The sequence below is a fragment of the Neofelis nebulosa genome, chromosome 4, assembly GCF_028018385.1.
Source record: "Neofelis nebulosa isolate mNeoNeb1 chromosome 4, mNeoNeb1.pri, whole genome shotgun sequence".
Lineage (NCBI taxonomy): Eukaryota > Metazoa > Chordata > Mammalia > Carnivora > Felidae > Neofelis > Neofelis nebulosa.
The window spans coordinates 30073218-30099193 of NC_080785.1; the positions used below are offsets into that span (position 1 = coordinate 30073218).

At 38.1% G+C, this 25976-nt stretch overlaps 1 protein-coding gene across 4 annotated transcripts in view; it reads right to left on the reverse strand.

Moving 5' to 3' along the window:
* PTPRZ1 (protein tyrosine phosphatase receptor type Z1) overlaps nucleotides 1–25976 on the reverse strand; it is a 185182-nt gene that overhangs the window by 71912 nt on the left and 87294 nt on the right. For all 4 annotated transcript variants that reach the window (XM_058724466.1, XM_058724465.1, XM_058724468.1 and 1 more), the window contains exons 3-8: nucleotides 21566–21745; nucleotides 19139–19290; nucleotides 15911–16006; nucleotides 15342–15408; nucleotides 1387–1544; nucleotides 1084–1234 (exon numbers count right to left, since the gene is read on the reverse strand). In XM_058724466.1, coding sequence (XP_058580449.1) covers nucleotides 1084–1234; nucleotides 1387–1544; nucleotides 15342–15408; nucleotides 15911–16006; nucleotides 19139–19290; nucleotides 21566–21745 — 804 coding nt within the window. The remainder of the gene's footprint in view (nucleotides 1–1083; nucleotides 1235–1386; nucleotides 1545–15341; nucleotides 15409–15910; nucleotides 16007–19138; nucleotides 19291–21565; nucleotides 21746–25976) is intronic.

The following is a 25976-nucleotide window of genomic DNA, read 5'->3' on the forward strand; positions in this document are numbered from 1 at the left end:
AATCAACGATGGCCATGTACTTGGAAATGTTTTAAGTCCCCAAAGCAAAGGCCACGTCACCTATTTCTTTCATTAACCAGTACACTATCAGTATAAACTGAAAAGGAAAAGTCAGTAGATGCATCTGATTATGTCCTCTGGACATTTTCAAAGGCTTCTGCCTGTTGTGTCAACTTCAAAAGACACAAAGGGCACTCTGGAGACTTTCCCCCTGGAGTCCTCTCCATTGCTTGGGTCGACAAACTTCTTTTCTCCCAAAGAAGGAAACCGGGGGGAAAAACTCCCTTTGTATTCATTAATAATTCAGTGCATTTGCTTTCAATCCCTGCTTCATGCTATGCTCTTGCCTTGGAGCTGCCAACACAGACGTGAGCACCTTAAAACCCAAATCACGCACCAAGACTCCATTCAAATGTCATTCCCTCGCAGAGGCTCTTGACTACCCCAACTAGAAGTGATCTCCTCAAGCTCTGCACACCACGGCTTCTTAATCATTCATTTCCTAGAGCTCTTAGCACAGGCAAACACCATGAAGTGAATTTGGAAGTGTGTATGTGGCTTTGCTATTACCATGTGTTTTAAAAAAATCACTTTCGTTATTGAATCTCAGTTTTTCTCATCTGCAAAATGGGGTTATTCATGTGGGGAGGAACAGCTATTTTTTTTTTTAATTTTTTTTTTAACTTTTATTTATTTTTGAGACAGAGAGAGACAGAGCATGAACGGGGGAGAGTCAGAGAGAGAGGGAGACACAGAATCTGAAACAGGCTCCAGGCTCTGAGCAGTCAGCACAGAGCCCGACGCGGGGCTCGAACTCACATACCGCGAGATCGTGACCTGAGCCGAAGTCAGAGGCTTAACCAACTGAGCCACCCAGGCGCCCCGGAACAGCTATTTTTAAATGCTATTTTATAAATGTGGTAATTGAGATTCAGAGAAGTTAAACGGCTTATCTAAAGTGACAAAGCTAATAATCAAACATTTCTAAATATCTAAGTCTTGTATATTTTCCATTATTCCACAATTACCCCCTACAACATAAAATCTGTAAAAGTAGTAGAAAAATTATACTTCAATACATACCTGTTTCATGAATCTCTTCCTTTCCAGTGTATGAGGAAAACACCTGCCTAGAGAATTTGTATTGTTGTTCTCGAAAATTATTTTGTAAGTAGTCCATCAGCATGACATAGCCAGACTGTTGCATTGTAAGAACTTCACAAAAAACAGCCAACTGGGGAAAAGATCATTTAACATATAATTTAACATATCTGATTCAAAGGCGTCTGTAAATGCTTTAAAATAGATATTCAGTAGTAAAGCTTAGAAACTAATTATTTTTAAATTGCTTTGAATGATTGCATTTGTTTGAATTTCCAAGATTACCTGGCTTTCAGAGATGCTAACTGTATCTTTAAAAATAATCCAGTCAACAGTGTCTGTGCAGGGAGGAGATGTCAATGAGCCATTGTAAGTGTAATATTTGTCAGTTGAGTTTGGCAGAAGGTTCAGCAATATGAAGGGATCTAATGCAGACTGTTTCCCTACAAAGTAACAACATATATCTCAGTTGGGATCTCAACACTGGAACTCAGCAGTTCAAAGCTTCTATGAAACAGAGACATATGGTTTGTTACAAATTTAATCAGAAATGAAATTTTAAGAATATTTTAGGTATATTTCAAAAATGGTGATAAAACCAACATATTCTGAATTTCCTTACATACACAACTACATAGGTTATACTAGTAAGATCCTGGAGAGATTATTTTACATATGAAAGATATTCAGAAATCATATAACCATCTTAACAGATACAGTAAAATCACTTGAGAAGACTTAATACCAGTTTGCGAAAAACAACAAAACCTTATTCTAGCGAAGATTATCTTCCAAAGCCTATAACAAACATTGTATTTAAGGATGACCGATTGGGAAAGCTTTCCCCTAGAGATAAAGAATGAGACAAAAACATCCTGCTATCACCACTTCTGATTAACACTGAATTGGAGGACTGGGCCAGTGCAATAAAGAAAAAAGTCATAAAGATTGGATATGAAGAAATGATACCGTCATATTTTGCAAATGCATGATTGTACATGTATGATATTGAATTTAAAAACTATCAGAATTAGTAAATGCATTTAGTAAAGTCACTGCACATAAGACCCATATACAAAAATTAATTATATTGCTACGTACCAGTACGAAACAATAGAAAATGCAATTTAAAACAATATAACTCATAATAACAACACAATATCAAATACAGATAAATCTAACAAATGATGTGAACAACATATATATTAAAAATTATAAAACTTTCTTGAGAGAATTAGGTAAAAATTAAAATTATGGGAAATTAAAATTATGGGAAATACCAAGTTCATGGGTTGGAAGAGTTAGTATTGTGCAGGTGTTGACTGCCCCCAAATTGATTTACGGAGTCAAATAATCTTATCAAAATCCCAGAGGCTTTTATACACATGTGTTTTATACAGCATGTGTTTACTGACATGCTGATTTAAAAATTTTAATGGAAATGAAAAGTTAAAACAATCTTGAACAATAACAGCTACTGTACGACTTTCATTACCAGGTAGGAAAACCGATTATATAAAACTATAGAAGTCATGATAGTGAAATATGCATGCAAAGACAGACAAAGGGAACAGTGAAAGAGAAAGGAGAACTCAGATCCATACATATATAGTCACTTTATGTATGTCACGTTTTTTCTTTAGGACAGGAAAAATTACTATGTAGTTGGAATGGACTGCCTTTGCAGTAAAGAGTGCTGTATCACTTGGATATCCTTACGGAAAAAAGTGAATCATGATTCCCTACTTCACATCTTAAGCACATGAGTTCTAAATAGATCTAGTAGATCTAGATTTAGTGGATCCAAATGTGAACAGGAGAGTAAAACTTTTAGAGGAAAACAGAAAATTCACTTTATAACCTTAAGGTAGGCTGAGATTTCTGAAATGGCACACAAAAATTGTTAATTATAAAGGGAAAAATGATAAATTTTAGTACATGATAATTAAGATCTATTTATCAATATTTACCTATTTATCAATAGTCACTATTAAGGGAATAAATGGTAAGAACAAAGGGTGGAAAGTATATTTTACATATATGTTGTGTGTGTGTGTGTGTGTGTGTGTGTGTGTGTGTATGTGTGTGTATATTATACCTTTTATCCAGAATAGAGAATTCCTTTAAAAATTTAGTAGAGCTTTCCTAAGAGGCATATCTGGCCTTGCAACTCTCAAACAATCCAATTATATCTGTCTCCATGAATGACCCCATTTTTGCTTTTGGACCTTTCCAACAGCACTTATCAACAGCCATTTAGCCTTTAGTGTACCTACCCTCGCTCATACAGGCAGCAATCTGCTTATCAGCAAGATCTGTGTCTAACTCATTTACCCATCCTAACTATCTAGCTCAATGCATGCATGTCCTCTGTTCTTTCTAGTAGACTTATGTCATTAAGAAGTAGCCCCCGAGACCTATTTATTCTTAGTGAGATAGCACAATGTAGAGCAGTAGTTTTGTCAGATGAGGTAGTTAGACAGACATGACAGGAAGGGGAAGTAGGAGGATGAAGATGGGAAATTGCCAGAAACCACATGTCTCCACCCAGAGTCCACCCCATCTCCCTCAGACCAAGCCCTTGTGTGGTACATCACAGACCCATAAGCAGGAGATATGGGCTACAGGGACTGCCTTAACTTTGGAACATGTGCACTTAAGAAAGACTGTGTCACGACAGGCCTGAGAAACCAAGATGGCAGAACAGCATGGAAGTTTTTTGTGTGTCTCGCGCCCATGAAATACAGCCAGACCAACACTAAACCATCCTGCACACCTAGAAAACTGATCTGAGGATTAACACAACAATCTGCACAACCTGAACCACAGAACTCAACAGGTATGTGGCACAGACAGGTGAACTTGGGGAGAGAGAAGCTGCAGTGGGCAGGGAGCCGCTTTTGCAGGCGGAGAGAGGATGGAGATGGGGGGAGAATACTGGAAAAGCACCTCTCCCCAAAGGCAGCTGCAGAGAAAGTGGAAAAGTAGAAATAGCTACAGGGACTAAACTAAAAAGGGAGAAAGGAGAAAGGAGAGGGTTTAAATTCCATTAAGACTGTAAACAAGGGGGGCACAGAGTCTGCAGCTCTGCAGCTTGATATCTGGAGATGCTCTGCTGGGAAGGGCAAATCCCCAGGAGTGGAGTGGGGTCCAGGAGGTTCTTGGGCCACACAGGGAAAAGCGATTCCACTGCTGGAAGAACATTTGGTAGAGACTGTTGAGGCCACCTGGTCCCAGCAGACCCCAGAGAACGGTCACATTCGCTGGTGCTGGAACAACGTCCTTAAGGGTGAAGCCTGGTGTCAGATGTGTGTTGTGATTTTCCATAATTCCTGAAATGCTGCTGCTACACTATCTCTCAAACTTTTTCTGGGGCAGGCTGGCAGCTGGCTGCAGTCTCTGGGCTTCGGCAGCAGCACAGTAATGCGAACTTTCCTGGGTGTGGCTGGCATTCGGCCATTGCTCAGTGAGACCCCCCCCCCCCCTGCAGAAGGGCAGAAAGGGTCAAAGCCACAGTCCTTCAGAAGTAAGGGGCCGTGGAAAACAGCCGCATCTGAGACAAAACTCAGGAGAGAGGTACTTCCTGGTGCTTGGCCACAGACAATGAAAAAGCGGGGAGTGGACAACAGCTAAAGACAGAGGACGGGTGAGCAATTGATGATCCGGGAGAACAGAGTTCCAAAACTAGAGACTGGGTAGCTGGATGACGCCATTTTCACCGCTCCCGCGCATGCACATATGCACCTACGAGCACGACAACACAACACCCCAGTAGGCTAGCAGCACCATCTAGTGGAGAACGGAGCCGTTACACAAAGCCCCGCCCAACTAGGCCAACCTCACTCTTCAAGAACACAAGTCTCACCCCCTGCTTAGTTTATAGACTAGAAAGCACTTCATAGTCTGACTTCTAGGGGAAAACAAAGTAATTTCAGTCCTATTTCAATCTGTTAGCAGGTCCATCTATTCAATTTTCTTTTTTTTCTCTTTTTCACTTCTTTTCTTTTTCTTGAATACAGAAAGAAAAAACTCATTTTTATTTTTAATTTTTATTAAAAATATTTTGCTTTAATTTTTATTTCTATATTTTTTACTTTTGTGTAACTTTTCAAATTCAATTTTACTTGCATCATTTTATTTTAGTCTACTTCAGTGTGTTAATTTTTTCAAATTTTCAAACGATTTCTTTTTTTTTCTTTTTTCTTTTTAGTTTCTTTTCTTGTTCTTGAATACAGAGGGAGAAAAACTTCATTTTTCTTTTCAATTTCTATTAAAAATGTTTTTCTTTAACTTTTATTTTTACTATATTTTTTTACTTCTATGTAAACTTTTCCAAATTCTATTTTATTCCCATCATTTTATTTTAGTCTACTACAGTGGATTCACTGGATTCACTTTTTCAAATCTTCAAATGATTTCTTTTTTTTTTTCTTTTTTCTCTTTTTTGTTTTCTTTTCTTCTTCAATACAGAAAGAGAAAAAATTCATTTTTATTTTTAATTTTTATTTAAAGCTTTTTAATTTTTTTCTACTATATTCTTCAGTTTCATGTAAATTTTTTCAAATTGTATTTTACTCCCATCATTTCATTTTAGTCTACTTCAGTGTATTCAGTTTTTCAGATTCTCAAAAGATTTCCTTCCCCCCCCGCCCCCGCCTTTTTTCTCTAATCTATCAAACCACTTTCAACATCCAGACCAAAACACACTCAGGATCTAGCATCATTTATTCATTTTTGTGTGTGTGTGTTTTCAATTTTTAAATTTTAATATTTTTTAAAATTTTAATTCTTTAAATTTTAATTTTTCTACCTCATTAATTCCTTTTCTCCCTTCAAAATGACAAAATGAAGGAATTCACCTCCAAAGAAACAGCATGAAGAAACAACAGCCAGGGATTTAACCAAGACAGATATAAGCAAGATGTCTGAACCAGAATTTAAAATCATGATAAAAAGAATACTAGAGGCAGTTGAAAATAGATTAGAATCCCTTTCTGCAGAGATAAAAGAAGTAAAAACTAGTCAGGATGAAAAAAAATGCTATCACTGAGCTGCAATCATGGATGGATGCTGTGGCAGCAAGGATGGATGAGGCAGAACAGAGAATCAGCGACATAGAGGACAAACTTATGGAGAATAATGAAGCAGAAAAAGAGGGAGATTAAGGCAAAAGAGCACAGTCTAAGAATTAGAGAAATCAGTGACTCATTAAAAGGAAACAACATCAGAATCATAGGGGTCCCAGAAGAGGAAGGAAGAGAAATGGGGGTAGAAGGGTTATGTGAGCAAATCATAGCGGAAAACTTTCCTAACCTGGGGAAAGACACAGACATCAAAATACAGGAAGCAAAGAGGACCCCCATTAGATTCAACAAAAACCGACCATCAACAAGGCATATCATAGTCAAATTCACAAAATACGCAAGCAAGGAGAGAATCATGAAAGCAGCAAGGGAAAAAAAGTCGCTAACCTACAAGAGAAGACATATCAGGCTTGCAGCAGACCTATCCACAAAAACTTGCCAGGCCAGAAAGGAGTGGCAGGATATATCCAGTGTGCTGAATGAGAAAAATATGCAGCCAAGAATTCTTTGTCCAGCAAAGCTGTCTTCAAAATAGAAGGAGAGATAAAAAGTTTCCCAGACAAACAAAAATTAGAGGAGTTGGTGACCACTAAACCAGCCCTGCAAGAAATGTTAAGGGGTACTCTCTGAGGGGAGAAAAGATGAAAACCCATAAAATGCAGAACACCACCAGAAACTCCAACTCTACAAGCATCATAATGGCAAAAAATTCATATCTTTCAGTACTCACTCTAAACATCAATGGACTCAATGCTCCAATCAAAAGACATAGGGTAACAGAATGGAAAAGAAGACAAGATCCATCTATATGCTGTTTACAAGAGACCCACTTTAGACCTAAAGACACCTTCAGACTGAAAATAAGGGGATGGAGAACCATCTATCATGCTAATGGTCAACAAAAGAAAGTCGGAGTAGCCATACTTATATCAGACAATCTAGACTTTAAAGTAAAGACTGTATCAAGAGATGCAGAAAGGCATTATATCATAATCAAGGGGTCTATCCACCAAGAAGACCTAACAATTGCAAACATTTATGTGCCAAATGAGAGAGCACTAAATATGTAAAATCAATTACTCACAAACATAAACTCATCAATAGTAATACTATAATAGTAGGAGACTTCAACACCCCACTCACAGCAATGGACAGATCATCTAATCAAAAAACCAACAAGGAAACAATGGCTTTGAATGACACACTGGACCAGATGGACTTGACAGATATATTCATAACATTTCATCCTAAAGCAGCAGAATATACATTCTTCTCCAGTGCACACGGAACATTCTCCAGAATAGACCACATACTGGGACACAAAAAGATCGAGATCATACCATGCATATTTGCAGACGACAACACTATGAAACTCAAAATCAACTACAAGAAAAAAATTTGGAAAGGTAACAAATACTTGGAGACCGAAGAACATCCTACTAAAGAATGAATGGGCTAACAAAGAAGTTAAAGAGGAAATTAAAAAGTATATGGAAGTCAATGAAAATGACAACACCACAGCCAAAAACCTCTGGGATGCAGCAAAGGCAGTCATAAGAGGAAAGTATATAGCATCCAGGCCTTCCTAAAGAAGGAAGAAAGATCTCACATACACAACCTAACCTTCCACCTTAAGAAGCGGTAAAAAGAACAGCAAATAAAACCCCAAACCAGCAGAAGAAAGAAAATAACAAAGATTAGCACAGAAACTAATGCTATGGAAACCAAAAAAACAGTAGAACAGATCAATGAAACCGGAAGCTGGTTCTTTGAAATAACTAACAAAATTGATAAACCACTAACCAGTTTCATCAAACAGAAAAAGGAAAGAACCCAAATAAATAAAATCAACAATGAAAGAGGAGAGATCACAACCAACACAGCAGAAATACAAACAATAATAAGAGAATATTATGAGCAATTATATGTCAATAAAATGGGCAATCTGGAAGAAATGGACAAATTCCTAGAAACACATACACTACCAAAACTGAAACAGGAAGAAACAGAAAATTTGAACAGACCCATAACCAGTAAGGAAATCAAATTAGTAATCAAAAATCTCCCAAAAAACAAGAGTCCAGGGACAGATGGCTTTCCAGGGGAATTCTACCAAACATTTAAGGAAGAGTTAGCACCTATTCTCTTGAAATTGTTCCAAAAAATAGAAATGGAAGGAAAACTTCCAAACTCTTTCTATGAAGCCAGCATTACCTTGCCTTGATTCCAAAACCAGACAGAGATCCTACTAAAAAGGAGAATTATAGACCAAATTCCCTGATGAACACGGATGCAAAAATCCTTAACAAGAAATTAGCCAACTGGATCCAACAATACATTAAAAAAAATTATTCACCACTACCAAGTGGGATTTGTACCTAGGATGCAGGGCTGGTTCAATATCTGCAAAACAGTTAACATGATTCATCACATCAGTAAAAGAAAGGACAAGAACCATATGATCCTCTCAATAGATGCAGAGAAAGCATTTGACAAAATACAGCATCCTTTCTTGATAAAAACCCTCAAGAAAGTAGGGATAGAAGGAGCATACCTCGAGATCATAAAAGCCATATATGAACGACCCAACGCTAATATCCTCAATGGGGAAAAACTGACAGCTTTCCCCCTAAGGTCAGGAACAAGACAGGGATGTCCACTCTCACCACTATCATTCAACATAGTATTAGAAGTCTTAGCCTCTGCACTCAGACAGCACAAAGAAATAAAAGGCATCGAAATCAGCCAGGAGGAGGTCAAATTTTCACTCTTCGCAGATGACATGATACTCTCTATGTGGAAAACCCAAAAGATTCCACCAAAAACTGCTATAATTGATTCATGACTTCAGTAAAGTTGCGGGATATAAAATCAACACACAGAAATCGGTTGCATTCCTATACACCAACAATGAAGTGACAGAAAGAGAAATCAAGGAATCGATCCCATTTACAGTTGCACCAAAACCCATAAAATACCCAGGAATAAATCTAACCAAAGAGGTGAAAAATCTATACACTGAAAACTATAGAAAGTTTATGAAAGAAATTGAAGAAGACACAAAAAAATGGAAAAAGATTCCATGCTCCTGGATAGGAAGAACAAATATTGTTAAAATGTCAATACTACCCAAAGCAATCCACATATTCAATGCAATCCCTATCAAAATTAACACGAGCATTCTTCACAGCTAGAACAAATAATCCTAAAATTTGTATGGAAACAGAAAAGACCCCGAATAGCCAAAGCAATCTTGAAAAAGAAAACCAAAGCAGGAGGCATCACAATCCTGGACTTTATGCTACAAAATTGTAATCATCAAGATAGTATAGTACTGGCACAAGAACAGACACTCAGATCAATGGAACAGAATAGAGAACCCAGAAATGGACCCACAAATGTATAGCCAACTCATCTTTGACAAAGCAGGAAAGAATATCCCATGGAATAAAGTCTCTTCAGCAAGTGGTGCTGGGAAAACTTGACAGCGACATGCAAAAAACTGAACCTGGACCACTTTCTTACACTGTACACAAAAATAAACTCAAAATGGATGAAAGACCTCAATGTAAGACAGGAAGCCATCAAAATCCTCAAGGAGAAAGCAGGCAAAAACCTCTCTGAACTTGGCTGCAGCAACTTCTTACTCAACACATCTCCGGAGGCAAGGGAAACAAAAGCAAAAATGAACTACTGGGACCTCATCAAAATAAAAAGCTTCTGCACAGCGAAGGAAACAATCAGCAAAACTAAAAGGCAACCGACAGAATGGGAGGAGATATTCGCAAACAATGTATCAGATAAAGGGTTAGTATCCAAAATCTATAAAGAACTGATCAAACTCAACACCCAAAAAACAAATAACCCAGTGAAGAAATGGGCAAAAGACATGAAGAGACACTTCTCCAAGGAAGACATCCAGATGACCAACTGACACATGAAAGAATGCTCAACATCACGCATCATCAGGGAAATACAAATCAATACCACAATAAGATACCACCTCACACCTGTCAGAATGGCTAACATTAACAACTCAGCAACAACAGATGTTCGCGAGGATGCAGAGAAAGAGGATCTCTTTTGCATTGTTGGTGGCAATGCAAGCTGGTACAGCCACTCTGGAAAACAGTATGGAGGTTCCTCAAAAAACTAAAAATATAACTACTCTATGACCCAGCAATTGCACTACTGGGCATTTATCCACGGGATACAGGTATGCTGTTTCGGAGAGACACATGCACCCCCCCCATGTTTATAGCAGCACTATCAACAATAGCCAAAGTATGGAAAGAGCCCAGATGTCCATCGATGGATGAATGGAAAAGGAGGTGTGGTATATATATACAATGGAGTATTACTCGGCAATCAAAAAGAACGAAATCTTGCCATTTGCAACTACATGGATGGAACTGGAGAGTGTTATGCTAAGTGAAATGAGTCAGTCAGAGAAAGACAAAAAATCCTATGACTTCACTCATATGAGGAATTTAAGAGACAAAACAGATGAATATAAGGGAAGGAAAACAAAAACAATATAAAAACAGGGAGGGGGACAAAATATAAGAGACTCATAAATATGGAGAACAAACTGAGGGTTATGGGGGGGGTTGTGGGAGGGGGGATGGGCTAAATGGGTAAGGGGTATTAAGGAATCTACTCCTGAAATCATTGTTGCACTCTATGCTAATTTGGATGTAAATTTTAAAAAACAAAAAATAAAATTAAAAAAACCAAAAAGACTGTGTCACTAGCAGCCTTGAGGCTATTATAATATCATAAAAGCCATATATGAACGTAAACGCCATATACGAATTAAAATATCATTAGCATTGCGGTCAGGGCCCGCCCCCCAAGGGGTTGCACTTAGGCCCTCCTGGGAAAATGACTAGGACAAACTTGCAGCAAAAGTTGGAGGGGAGGAAACCAAGGCAGTTCCAAGGGTGGAGTGAGAATGACGAGATGGGAGGGAGGGGAACAAATAACTCCTCATAAAGGAACACAATGAGGAACTCGGCGCTTTGCCACCTATCCTTGGGTCAGTCTGCTCCTCTGTCACTGGAGTGTACTATCACTTTTTGCTAAAAGGAAAAAAAAAGCCTTTGCAACATTAACTCTCTATCAGGTCTTTCAACTGAATTCTTTGAGAAGACAAGAACTGAGGAATTCCATAATCTAGGGCCTGGTAGTAGTTTCACCCCTTATTTGAATAATCTGGGGAGCTTTAAAAAAAATAGCAGTATTGCAGGCCCCACCCTAGCCCACTTGAACTTAAATCTCTAGTAGTAATAGGGTATCTACATTTTCAAGACAGCATCCCCAGGTGATTCAAACATGCAGCCTGCATTGAAAATCCAAAGCAGAGTGAAGTCTTTGCAAGATGTTAGTATTTTGAACCCACTTTCTACATTATAAAATAAAATGACCAACCCAGATTATTTTCATAGTGTATTCTGGCTTTAAACTCTATGAAGACTGGACATATCCAGAAAGCCTCAAAGAAAAAAATTTCTGTTTAAAAATTAAATTGTTGAATGTTAATTTTTCTACAATGCAGAAACTTTTGAAGGAAGGAGGGACTGTGGTAATAATTAAAGTTATAGACAACTGCTTCCATTCTGAATTTAAGACTGACTGTTAGAAATGAAAATCTGCTTGACCGAACAGATAGTCTTGTGTATATACAACCTAAATCTAGTTTTAATCTGTTAGAGAATGCAAGTTATGCTTGGTTTAATGTATTAATTAGTAATTTCTAAAAGTATGTCTTCTTCTCTAATATCAAGATGAAATGATTAGAATTTAGACTTGGATTCAAGTTCTCTGAAACTGAGGAAAATCTTTTTATATGTGAGTGTTTCCCATTTTCAGATTTATGCTTTTATTAACTGAAAAATTTTTGAGTCCATAACCTCCTTCTTAATCATCAATGGGCTACAATTGCTTCTTTTTTTCTGCTGAAGGCAAAATTTATCTTACAAATGTTCTCTGGAAATGTGGATGTGCAGAATACTAATTAAATAAGGAGGCAAACACTGACTCACTGCTAAATTAGGTGGGAAATGAAATGACACCAGGAGAGCTACAGGCCAGAAAAGAAAGAAAAGAAGTGAGATCTGAATAGGGATGGTGAAATAGAGAATTTTCTTGAAATGCTAACTGTTTTGTACCTTATTTTAAAAACATTTAGAGGGGTGCCTGGGTGGCTCAGTTGGTTAAACATCTCACTCTTGGTTTGGGCTGAGGTCATGATCTCACGGTTTGAGGGTTTGAACTCCAAGTTGGGCTCTGTGCTGACAGCACGGAGTCAGCTTGGGACTTTCTCTCTCCCTGTCTCTCTGCCCTTCCCCTGTGCTCTCTCTCTCTCTCTCTCTCTCAAACTTAAAAAAATAAAAATGTTATTTATATACATGTCCTAAATTTCTGTCTTGGATATCACAGGACTTTTCAACTACAGTAGCACTCTTCTTTCTTTTTTTTTTTTTTTCCTTTTCTTTGTTTAATGTTTATTTATTTTAGAGACAGAGAGAGAGAGACAGAACATGAATAGGGGAGGGGCAGAGAGAGAGGGAGACACAGAATCTGAAGCAAGCTCCAGGCTCTGAGCTGTCAGCACAGAGCCTGATGTGGGGTTCAAACTCACGAACCGAGAGTTCATGACCCAAGCCAAAGTCAGATGCTCAACCCACTGAAGCATCCAGGCACCCCAGAGCTTTTCAATTAGACAACCATCTTTTGAGAAAATTGGAATAAGGCGATTTTTTGAGTATGTGTCTAGCAAAAGCATTTGCTTCATCTGAATCACCTCATTATTGTTAACACAAGCAAGAATCACACCTGAGTCAATGCTGCTGTAGTTGTGATCATTCATTCAGTCATTATTCATTTAGGCACATATCGGTGAGCAACCAATCAGATGCTCCCCTTCTGTAGGAGGGTGACAGCAAGAGGGGGAAGATAAGTAGGGAGAGAGATAAGGAGATAGACAAAGACCACAATAGGGTCAAAAGAAAGGCAGGAATGAGGGAAGGAAAGGGAAACGGGTTCTTTCATCTTTTTGAGAGGAATACAGGAAATGAGTCATCAGCCCACATTGGACTAAGATAGATTTTATAATCTTGATGATGGTTGAAAGTGTTGTTTCTTGAATAACTAACATCATATAAAGAATATGGAGCAGGATTTGGGAGCTGAGCTTCAGTTGCAGAGTCTCTGTCCACAGACAAGCACTGCCTTCAGTCCTCTAGGTTCTCAGCAGCAATGGCTAAGAGCCAGTATTGGGGAGCTTCTTGTGTATTGGGTACTAGGGGGTTTTCTAGACTCTGAAATAGATTTAATCTAAGAATTCTCAAAATAGAAGCATTTACCTTTAGGAGGACTTAACTTATTTAGTTTGTACAGATCATATCTAACAACCATTCAAATCAAATTGACCCGTTTCATATCTGTCCTGAAACATAACTCATACAAATCGTCACAGTGTAGTGGAACAAACTTTGTGGACAGACCTGGATCGAGATTCTGGCCCTACCACTTACCAACTGAATCAGCTTAGGTGTCCTTGCCGAATATATGGAAAGAATTATGAATCTAGTGGGTGAGTTGACGCACATGGAGGATTTTATTTTTCGGTAAAAGAGGAGGGAAGAAGTCAGTGCACAAGTAGCAGGGTAGAGAGAAAGAAAACAGAGTAATGGAGGGCAGATCGGGATGTGTTTCCAGGCAGCCAGGGAGACTATCGGTTCTGCTTCCAAATTAAGAGCCAGGATACGGCCAGAATAGTGCTGCTGGGAATCCATGTTCTCGAGGAGGCTATTATGTGGCAGCAGCAGCTGTGAGGAAGCACCTCCCTCAACGGCTTATGGATAATAACTATATTGAAAAGTAAACTTTAGCCAAGGAACATGGGCAAATTGGTTCTTACACTGATAGGATCCTCGTATGACCCTGCTAGAGAGCCCCAGAAATAACTGAAGAAGCATCCAGAAAAAGAGGCCAGAATACCACAGCGACACAAGTCAGGACTAACAACCCAGGGTTAAGACCACTCTTGTTGGCCCCACAGGCTGACATAAGGCCTGGGAACATTTGGAGTTCATGTTTTATACAAGTTTCAGCGTAGGAATTCAAACTAGCTGCCTTCTTTCAGTCTGAATAAAATCCACTTTCTGACTAAATGAGGGAAAAATGAAGTGTGGCTTGTGGCATTCAATGTTGAATTTTGCGATCTAGGTGGATAGAGGGAGATAACTTCATCTTGTGTTTGATTGCACCTTTTGGAAAGAACACGAAAACAAACAAACAAAAAAACAAAACAATGAAAGCTGCACTGCATGAGTTCACATATTCCTGACTTCTGAAAAGTTCTGTCACTTAAGGCCCTCACATGTGATTGACAAATATGAATCAATCCAAGGCCCAGCTTTTGCTTTCAAAAAGGATCTATATGAATTTTGTTCCTGATTTCAAGATTTTGCGGCTTCCCAGAGAGAAATAATCCTTATTTTGTTGATAACTCAGGGCAGCATTAATCTCTTGCGTGTGGATGCTTACTAAAAATACAATAATAATAACAGGTTTGCTGTCTCTTGCAGATGTTGTTACAAGCATTTGCTGTGACAAATGACAAGATCCGTGAGCTAGCAGGCAGAACAGTGAAACATACGGCATCTTTTTCTATGTTAAGTGTTTGCCTTCTTCCAAAAACCTTGTCATACTGGTAAAGGACCTATCAAGGAAACCACCGGTGAATAAATTTTAAGTTGAGGAAAATTGTCTTTTCACTTAAAAACATGACTTTTATAACACTAGCTGGTTTCAGATTATAAATCAGAGTCTTTAACAAATGTACAATGCAGACAGAATAGAGATATACATTTTAAATGCATGACATAATTAGATTATTTTCAAGAATAAAATTAGAAAACTTTAACTTCCTACTTATATTAACAGTTTGTGATTTTTTATATGACAAAAATTTCAGATAAAATGTTCTTTAGTGAGACATGTATAAATCATCAAGTGTAAGAATTGGAAGATTGCTCCTTTTTGAAAAGGTCTTTCCTTCTTTGGAGCAAGTGACTTTTGTAATATTATAAAAATTCATATGCATCCAAAGTACAATCTAGAAGAAAACGATTTCTCCAAATAGCTTACCAAAACGACTAACTCTCTCGACTCCATCAATAATTGCTTTGTAATCCAAGTTTTCTTCTGTTCCAATCTATTAAAGAAGAATGACATTCTAAGAATGGGATAAAATATTTGATTAACTCTTCAATAAAATGAAAAGATAAGTGAAATCCATTTTAAGTATCCAAATGCAATGTTCTCCAAATGCATACTTCCTTTTTTTTTTTCACAGCAAGACAAAAACAAATAAAAACAGACAAAAAACCAGCTACCTTTTAAATTTTCCACTGAGAAAAGTACGCTTTAAAATGTTGATTCCCAGTCACTGCTGTATTATTATGATGCTTTGCATGCACACAAATCTGCTCACAGAACAGGCTACTCCAGCTGGAAGTGATGCACCCCATTAATGAACACAAGAGTTCCCTTTTAAACACCCCAGCCAAGGGGTTGTTCTATTTCCAAATGATCACCAGTTAGCATCCCACTTGCAAGCTCTTCAATTTGTTAAAAAGCATGCTTTGATATGTCACATCAATTACTTCAGGGGATTAAAGAATTAAGGTAGTGTTAAATCTATGTATAATGATTACCTCAAATAAAATGGATAAAGCTCTTAACTTCCCTTTTCCTTTTACCGCTTCCTCAAAACTTGAAAATCGGTCTGCATCAAAGCCATAGATTTGCATCTATAAAGGTAACAATGACAGCTTTATTATATACAAAGACATCACAAAAGTCACCAGAGAAACAATAAAATAATTTACTGATTCAGTATACTATTTGAAAAATTCTGTAAACTGTATAATTCAATACTCTGTACAGTTGCAAGATATTTTATCAATTACGTGTATATACAACTGCATTTACTCTCACGATTACCATCCTTCAGTAAGGAAAGAAGCACAAAGTTAGATACGTCTAGGATGGAAATGACCACCTTGAGATTACTAGATAATACTGAGGTAATAATATACTAGAATAATTATCAAATGGAATAAATTATCAAGTATTATTTTAGCTGTTTTCTGGAATCCTTTCAAATATCGTTTCATTCTTGACTGGACGTGCCTTTCTTGTTACCTTTTTTGGACATTATCATACTATGCTCTAATAATAGTGAACTCTCAAGGACCTTCTGCTTCTCCATACAAACTACCAAAAAGAATTTTAAGTTCCCTGTTTTAAGGGTCCTCTTCTGCTGCCGGGCAATATTCCTTGTTAATTTCGACTTCAGCCTCTGCATTTGTTGACAACGGCTTCTACCCTCACTTGCAATTTGGTGCTCCCCATGTCACCATCTCAGAAATCAGGTAACTTAGCTAGTTTAGACAAATAATTCTGGGAAGAGCAGAAAGCCTCTGTGAATGAAGACTAATGCTTGGTTAGGGCTACGACTGGAGAAACAGCAGGTGTGGGTGGAGGATGGCAGTGGCTCCTGCCTCAGGTTATGACCACAAAGCCTTTGAGGATTGCTAAACTGACTCCTGTAGGATGAACAGCTTAAAAACTGGTGGGTGAAAAGGAGGGGCAGGCAGCGGCCACACCAGGAAGGTCTCTGAAGCAGTCCCAGCCCTTTGCTCCGGAGAGCAATAGAGAATCCTTGGTGTACTTCACCTAACAGGGATTGGGGGGCAGCAGGGCTGGGGGGAAGAGGGTGAAGAGTGGAAAAGATTCAGACTAGAGAGAGGGAGGGGCACCTAGGTGGCTCAGTTCGTTAAGCATTTAAACGGCCAACTCTTGATTGCGGCTCAGGTCGTGATCTCAGAGTGACTGAGATGGAGCCGTGAGTCGGGGCTCCAGGTCATTGTGGAGCCTGCTTGGGATTCTCTCTCTCCCTCTCTCTCTGCCCCTCCCCTGCTCCTGTGCATGCTCTCTCTCTCCTCTGTCTCTCTTTCTCTCTCTCAAGACAAGTAAACATTAAAAAAAAAATAAAAATAAATTAAAAAAAAGATGAGAGAGGGAGACCAGTTCAGGAACATTTAATACTCCAACTAATAAACAAAGGTGGTTGAGCTCTTTTCTGCCCTCCCACATCACGCAGGGGCAGAATCAAGAAGACTTCATGGTTGGATGCAGGAGACCAGGAAAAAAAGACCAAGTCAAGGATGCTCCTGGGTTTCCCTGCTTGCACAATTACATGGAGAGAGTTTTAAAAAGGCAAGCAACAAACAAACAAGCCATCAGAGAGGGAACTCAAGGGCTTTCTAAATAAGGAAAATACTTGAAACTTAGTGCACAGACTCTATATCATTTATTTTGCTATTTCAGGGCTTTTGTTGCTGTTAGGGTCTTTCTTGATTTTCCACTTTGCTCTAAATAGTGTTGTGACAGGGCTAAACTCTCCAAATTGAGAATGTTATGTGTTTAATAAATTGGCTTTCATTTCTTCGACAAACCAAATTTGATAAATGTGCTCTTCCTTAAGGATATTTAATATACTTTGAAAAACACAAATTTATAAGCTATGAATTAGAATATGATTATCCATAGCAAGATATTTTTAGTCCTTTAAAAGATAACTCACTCATCTTATTTTTATTATCAATAACTATTTTGACTATAAAAGTAATATAGTTCTGTTATAAGTAATTTTTAAAATATGGGAATTTTAAAGGAGAAAAGCAAGGTACTTATTATGCCATCACCCATGGAAAACCCCTGCTCGTGTCTCCTTGGTTTCCCTCAGTTATTTTTATAACAGTAATAATTCCTTCTCTTAGTTAACCTTCACAATAACTTCATAAGGCAGGTGTTACTACTCTTCTATCAGATTTGGAGGGGAGACATGGAAGCTTAGGTAAATTAAATATTTGTATAACGTCGTGTCTATAACTCATATCTAAATGGTGAAGTCAGTATTCAAACCTAGTCCATCTGATTCAGACTCTGGACCCTCAGTCACTATTAAGTTAGTTTTCATGTTTTACAAAATCGAGTAATAATACTGCATATACTATTGTATATTTTGCTTTTAAAAAGCATTAAAAAAGGAAAACCCATTAATATCTTATGATGAACCTTTTTTTGTGTGTAAATAAATCATTCAAACACATAGTTTTACAAGATCTGTAATACTCCATCATAATGTATTTAATCATTTCCTTTCAACTTTTTATTATTGTAAATAAACCTTTGCACATACATTTTTGAGCATGTCTTTATTTTTTAGACTAAACTGTTAAAGGGGAAATGGTAGGTATTGGGATTGAAACATTTAAAGTTCCAGATACAGGGGCGCCTGGCTGGCTCAGTCAGTAGACTGTGCAGCTCTTGACCTTGGGGTTGTGAGTTCAAGCCCCACACTGGGCGTAGAGATTGCTTAAATAAATAAACTTAAAAATAAAACCTTTCAAAGTTCTGGATAAAAAGAAGCAAACTGCTTCCCAGTCTACCAATTTATACTCTCTCCAGACATGTATGAAAGTGTTTATTTTACTGCATACTCATTATTTATTATATTTATGTTTCCAATTTTAAAACTGAAAATGTTCTCACTCTATTTTACATTTCTTTGCTTCTCCAGTAAATTGACAAAATTTGCCCCTTTTTTCCTCCTGAGTTGTGGAAGGAAATTTGTTTATTTGTTTACACATCAACGTTTGTTGGTCGTCCTAGTGTGGCACTCTGGGTTGACAGAAAGTGGAAAATCAAATGCGAGTATGACGGAGCTTAGTCCAGTGAGGAAGGCAGATATTAACCAAGTAAAATATAACTGCATAAATCATAAAATATGACTGTAAGTTAATCAAATTATATGCTAACTAAAATCTCAATGATTTCGGAAAACGAACTAGGAACCAGTGGAACCAGTGACTTACCTCAAGTGGAAATTTTTGTCCTTCTAAACTATGCTCCGATCCATCAGAAGACATATTGCATTTTCCCCAGTGAAAAGTTATCTTGCTTGCTTTGAACACCATTTCGGAAACTCCTCCACTGAGCCAGTAGTCATTAGTGAGATTAATTTCCACTTAAAAAAAAAAAAAGCACACACATGCACAAAATTGCACCTATGTTTCTGCAAATCAAAATTACAAACTTAAAATTTTTTCTATCAAACGTACATTAAGAGAATCATTTATTTGATAAATTAAAAACAATTCAGTCACCATTTGAAGCTGAACTTGTTACTCTGCAAAATACACTTAATGTATCTTATTGCCACAAATACAAACTAAAGCAAAGACCTTAACTACTGTATGGCTCTTATAGCAGAAGACAGCCAGTCCCTCTGCCCTGTTCATTTGGTGTCCTGAGCTTGCCATTTCCCCAGGGGTCTGCTTTCCTAAGGCATTTTAGGGTAGTGAGGGGACAGAGCAAAGGGAGAAGGAACAGAGGAGTGGAGAAGAAAAGTCTTCTCTTGGGAGTGCCCCCCACCTTCTCACTTTTAGCTCTTTCTACTCCTTATCAGGCAGGTGTTTTTGTCCCATCTCCTTATCCCTGCAAGCAAGCATCATACCAGGTTTCATCAGGCTTCAGAATTCCTGTCCTCCACTGTGGCAAGGAAGGTGGGAAATCCATTCCCACTGAAGGGGTTTTAGCCATCTGATGTTGGAACCCCGAGTAGCAACTCAGAATCCTAAACTCTCCTATTTGAGTTCCACAGCAGATTATTGGAACTCTATTTTACAAATGGTCTGAAGATTAATGATTCTTTTGAGAGCTTTATGTAAGATTTTAATGTCTCTCAATCAGATTTAAATAGTCTTTGTTCCATGAGGCAGAAACCAATGTTTGCATTAGGGACCCAATCCAACATCTTGGCCAGCGAGCTAGAGATATAAACTTCCATTAATAATAGTAACAACAACAAGAATAGTATCAATAATGCTCAACATTTATGTATCACTTACAATGTGCTATGCATTACACTGAGTACTTTACGTGTGTTAAACATTTGATTTTTACACAACCTCACACAATGAAGGAAGGAAATATCATTATAAGGAAATTGAATCACAGACAGTTCAAATAACTTGCTAAAGGTTCCACACTTAAAGGTTCCACTTTAAAGAGCCAGTAGTGAACCTAAAAAGCGTGGCTCTAAAGATCAAGTGCTTGACCACACTTCACTAAGAAAAATCAAGCAGGGGTGCCTGGCTGGCTCAGTCAGTAGAACATTGTAACTCTTGGCTTCAGGGTTGTGAATTTGAGCCCTACATGGGGTGTAGAGAGAACTTAAAAATAAAGTCTTAAAAAAAAGAAAGAAAGCAGAGGCTACGTGCTTTATTTCTTTGTAACATTCTTCAAACCTAGTAATGAAAATGTTGAGATTTGGGATAATATGCTTTTGTGTATTTAATTAATATCTTATATAATAATTTTATTAAAAACTTATTAAGATATACCTACTGAATGCTTATTATATATCAGGAACTGATACAGTAAAATTCTTACCCTCATGGGACTTAAAATTAAATTACTACATTCAAATTACCAAAATATCAAGAATACAGAAAAAATTCACTAATGATAAAACCATCCCAACATAGCTACTATTATAATTTACAATATTTTTTTCTTATGATTATGTTTGTTTTTATATAATTTTCTGATATACATACAATTTTGTTTAAAATATAATTATCAGAAAAGGAAGGCTATTTACTTTGAAAACTATTAGTTTGTCTCTCTATTGTTTACTGGAATTTTTCATGGTATTATATTTTGCATGTTTAGAAAAAAGGACAGTCTTTAAAAAAAGCATTTAGAGAGTGCTTCCTAAAGATAGTATATAACTTTAAACTTTCTATCTAGAAGCACTAGTAATTTCTTTTCTTAAAATTCAATTATAGTTGATTGCTTTTTTGTATCCCAATATTCAATGTAGCATGAAGCTAAGCAGACAAGAGCAAATAGAGTGTCCAAGAAAAGGAAATTCTGATTAACTAAGTAATTAACCAGCAATGGAGTTATAAAATTACATCAGTTATATATTGCATTATCTTTATCATTTCTTCTGGTGGAGGCATCAATTCTCTTTCTATTATTGGAGAACATGATGTGATGACTTTGGTCATTTTATTTTTTGTACACATTTTCAAAATGGTATCTAAACTTCCAATTTACTGTGTTCTATTTGGTTTCTTCTGCCTATAGTTTCTGTGCATTTACAGTACATTATACTTTATACAAAGAAGATGAAATGAAATAAAATGAAAATGAAAATAAAATGAAACTGACATAAACATACTCTAAGCCCAATAAACATATTAAAGTCACAAACAAAATGCAAACAATTTTACCTGTTTTCCCAGTGTTATGAATGAATGTGTTTTCTAAGGATGTTTTATCCCAACCCTGGAATTTAAGTTTTTTAAGATTCACATTGACTTGGGTAAGATCTTCATCAATATTGATAGGAGACTGTTTGGGGCTACTACATGTTGGATATTTCTTTCCCCAGTTTTTTTGATTCAGGGCTCCTAGGGAAGTGAAAGGGTAAGAAATTAGTTTCTTAAATTACTATGCAAAATTTAAATTTTATATTATAAAGTAATTAATACATTACATAAAAATAGAAACAATAGTAGAAAAAACTGGAATATCTTTGAGTCACTGCATACAACAATTATGCCCAGGTGTGGATTCTGGGCTTTCCTATAGCACACTATGAAAAGAGGCCTATACAATAGCCACATCAAGTTCAGTGTTCAACAATGGCTTTGCTTAGCCATCATACTCGTCCAAATCAACAGAAAGCCTAACTGCCATGTCAGGTAGTCAGTCTGAGCCCAGGTTCCAGGTTGAAAGGTGTCCAGATGACAGGTGCTAAATTCTTGACTTCCTCAGCACTCTCCATGGGGGTAGTTCTCTTTAGACCTACTGTCTGTCACTCCTGCCACTGAATGATCTCGTTTAATTTTCATCTGCTCAAGGTCCGATGTATAAAAACATAATCACATGCTTTCCTTGAAATATCTCCTCTCTGTCACTTTTCTGGGGGGGTCATAAAGCTTAGTAAGTTTTATTGCTTAACAACGAGAAACAGAAAACAGGCTTTCTATAAAGATTTCGCCTACACTGAAGTGAATTTCCAGCTGTTCCACAGAGTGAACAGTCCTCTAAAGCAAAACTGCCCTGGGCTGCCTTTATTTCACCCCTACCTGAAACCATGAACCATCTCTCGTAACCTTATTCTGCTGGACATTACCTTTGCTACAGCCCAAGCAGCACCAAGAACAGGTATGTTTTATTTTAAAATCATCAACTTTTCTCTCTACGTTTCTGCAGCTAGCCCAAGAGCAGGGTGGAAGCACCATTTTCAGCTTCTCTCCTTTCAAATGCGTCACTTTCAGAAAACGAGTATGGGGGAAGGGGCGCCTGGGTGACTCAGCAGGTTGAGCATCCGGCTTTGGATTTTGGCTCTGGTCATGGGTCACGATCTAGCTAGCTGCTAGGTTCCTGAGATTGAGCCCCACATTGGGCTCTGTGCTGACAGTGCGGAGCCTGCTTGGAACTCTTGCTCTCTTGCTCTCTCTCTCTCTCTCTCTCTCTCTCTCTCTCTGCCTGTCATACCCTGCTCACACACTCTCTCTCTGTCTCTCAAAATAAATAAATAAATAAATTTTAAAAAAGAAAAAAGAAACTAAGTATGGGTAAAGTCAAGATTTTACGTGGTTAATGTTTAGGGAAACTATACATAAACATACCCTCCATATGCCCTCGTCTATTCCATCTTGTTTTTTTGATAAAGGCATCAGAGAAGATTTTGACTTCCATGCAAAGCTCTCATAATGTGACAAAATGAACTTTGCATAATTTAGCCCCAGAAAGAAATAATCACTAGTCGTACCGTGCAATGGCCTATATAGCCAGGAAAAATTAGGTGATTCATCTCCTAGCGAGGCATCTACCAAAATCAATAGGTGCTGAGAACTTAACTTTATTTTAAAATCTAGCTCTATTCCTAGAGAGTGCTGGAATACAATATGCTTTAAACATGCACAGTGATGCATATTGTGGCTTCTAGGAACAGCTTTAATGATTTGAGTAATGCTATGTTAATTTCACTGTAAAGAACAGGGACATGGGGAAAAGAAACTGCCTGTTTTACTAACGTCACTGTAAGAGAAGCAGAGAAACTGCCACATGAATCAGTAAGACCCTCTGTGCTGCTTAAATTTTTTAATGCACTCCAATAAATTTCAAGCACCCTCAGGAAGAGTCTCATGATTGTGGTGCAGCAAACATAAAATTTTAAGTGGCTAGTAACACTGCGTTTGATTAATAAACCTGCTATTTCCCACATCATATAGTGATCATCTCTATGTGGACTCTAATTTGGCATATCCACCACTAAACACTTGACTTCTGCCCAGAAACAAACTCTTCCTACGACCTCTGCCATCCCCTGAACATAAAAGTCGTCCTCGTGGCTCGGTTTCCTCCTCACCAAGCCCTTTCGGGTCGACCTTCAAATTATATCCTCTATCAGACGGTTGCTCTTCTCCACTGTTACCACCCTAGCCTGAGCCACGGTCCCCGTGAGCCTGTCTGTGTCTTGCTATTTCACAAGCAGCATTGCCATCACCTAGGAGATTGTTAGGGAGACTCAGGCCTCCACCATAACGTTGCTAAGTCAGAGTCTAATTTTAACGGGATCCCCAGGAGATTCATATACACATTAAATTTTGTGAGGCAATGGCTTAGATATATCTCTAGTGCCTTCTCGCCAGTCTCCAGCTTCTTCTTTTGCCCCCCATCCACAATGCCATTCTCCACTTTCGTTGTAGGCAGAATTCTGAGATGTCCCCCCAGATTCCCACACGCTGCTCTACATGCCCCTCATAATCTCTTCCACTCAAAGGTGGGCAGGCTGTGAATAGAATGGAATAGTCATTCCCTTGATTAGGTTACATTATATGATGAAGGTGACGGGGAGTCCCTGCTGTGATAGAAGGTCCTGTCATAGCAAATTGGAGACCGAGAGAAAGATTCAGAGCGTGAGAGGTTCTCCTGGCTTTGAAGAAGTACGCTTCTTCACAGGTTGGAAGAGGGGTACAAATAACTAGGATCCGACAGCGCCCCCAGGCTGACAGCCAGCAAAAACAGACACCATATGCTAGTCACGAAAAGACAAATACTGTGCGATTCCATTTACATGAGGTAGCTAAAATAACCAAATTCATGGAGAGAGAAAGTAGAACGCTGGTTACCAGGAGATGGGGAGAGGGGAAAGGGGAAGCTATTTACTGGGTACAGAATTTCAGATTTGCAAGATGAAAAAGTTCTGGGGAGCCATTTTACAACAGTATGAGTATACTTAACACTACTGAACTGCACACTTAAAAATGTTAGGATGGAAAATTTTGTGTTATGAGTTTTGTTTTGTTTTTGTTTGTTTGTTTGGTTGGTTTTTTTTACCACAGCAGAAAAAGTGGTTAAGAGGGCAAAAACAAATAAACAAACAAAAACGGGGACCTGGACCTCAATCTCACAACAAGGAAGTGAATTCTGCCAATAGCCTGCATACGGCTTCAGGTGAGAACACAGTCCAGCATCTTGGTTTTACACTTATGAGACCCTGGGCAGAGAACCCAGTTAAGTAGTCCCTCTCTGATCCTGACCCACGGAAGCTGCGAGATAACAAATATGTGTTTAGAGGCCACTCAATCTGCAGTAATTTGTTACACAGCATAAGAAAACGAATACAATCAGTAACTAAAGCAACCCTTTAAAATATATATCAAGGGGCCCCTGGGTGGGACAGTCAACTGTCTCCGACTCTTGATTTTGGCTCAGGTCGTGATCTCACGGTTTGTGAGTTAGTGTCCTTCTTGGGTTCTGTGCTGATAGCGTAGAGCCTGGTTAGGATTTTCTCTTCCTCGCTCTTTGCCCCTCCCTCACTCTCTCTATTTTTCTCTCAAAAATAAATAAATAAGCATTAAAAAAATATATGCATATACATATCAAATTGTGTGTCACTTCCTGATTTGGGTCTCCCCAACCCCTTTTCACCCCACTCAAAAGAAAATATAAGCTCTTTACCATGGTGTAGAAATCCCATATAATACCATCACTCCCATCCTCTCTGATCTCCTTTCCTACCCCTCCGCATTAATCACTCCACTCCACTCACACAGGTTCCCTGGAGCGAGGGAAGCCTCAGGGCTTGACACTTGCTGCCACCCTTCCTGGACTGCTCTGCCCCCGAAGTCTGCATGGCTCACTCTCTCACTCTCCTGCTTCTATCAGGTCTCTGCTCAAATGCATCTCCTTGGAGAGGCTTTCAGTGAACCTCCTGCATGAAAAACATATCCCTCCCTTGGTCATTCTCAATCCCCTCTCCTCACGTCATTTTTGTTCTCCTAAGATATTAAGTTTATTTATTTGTTTCCACACCCCAGAAGCTAGAAAAAAACCTGGCACATAGTATGTGTTCAATAAACACTGGCTTAATGACTAAATCAGACAAATAAAAAATGATTGTTTTTTGGTTTGTTTTATGAGTTTAAAATCTCAAAGAGATCTAACATAAAATGGCAATAGAAAAAAGGAAACATTTCTAAAATGAGCCATAGGTCATATTTGACTGTTTGTTATATGACAGTTTTGTTGAGTAGTCCCTACCAAACTTCTGCTGACAGATATCAGGAAGGCCTGATGTCCAACTTGTAGATTTGGATACTTTGTAGCACAATGATCCTAAGTGAC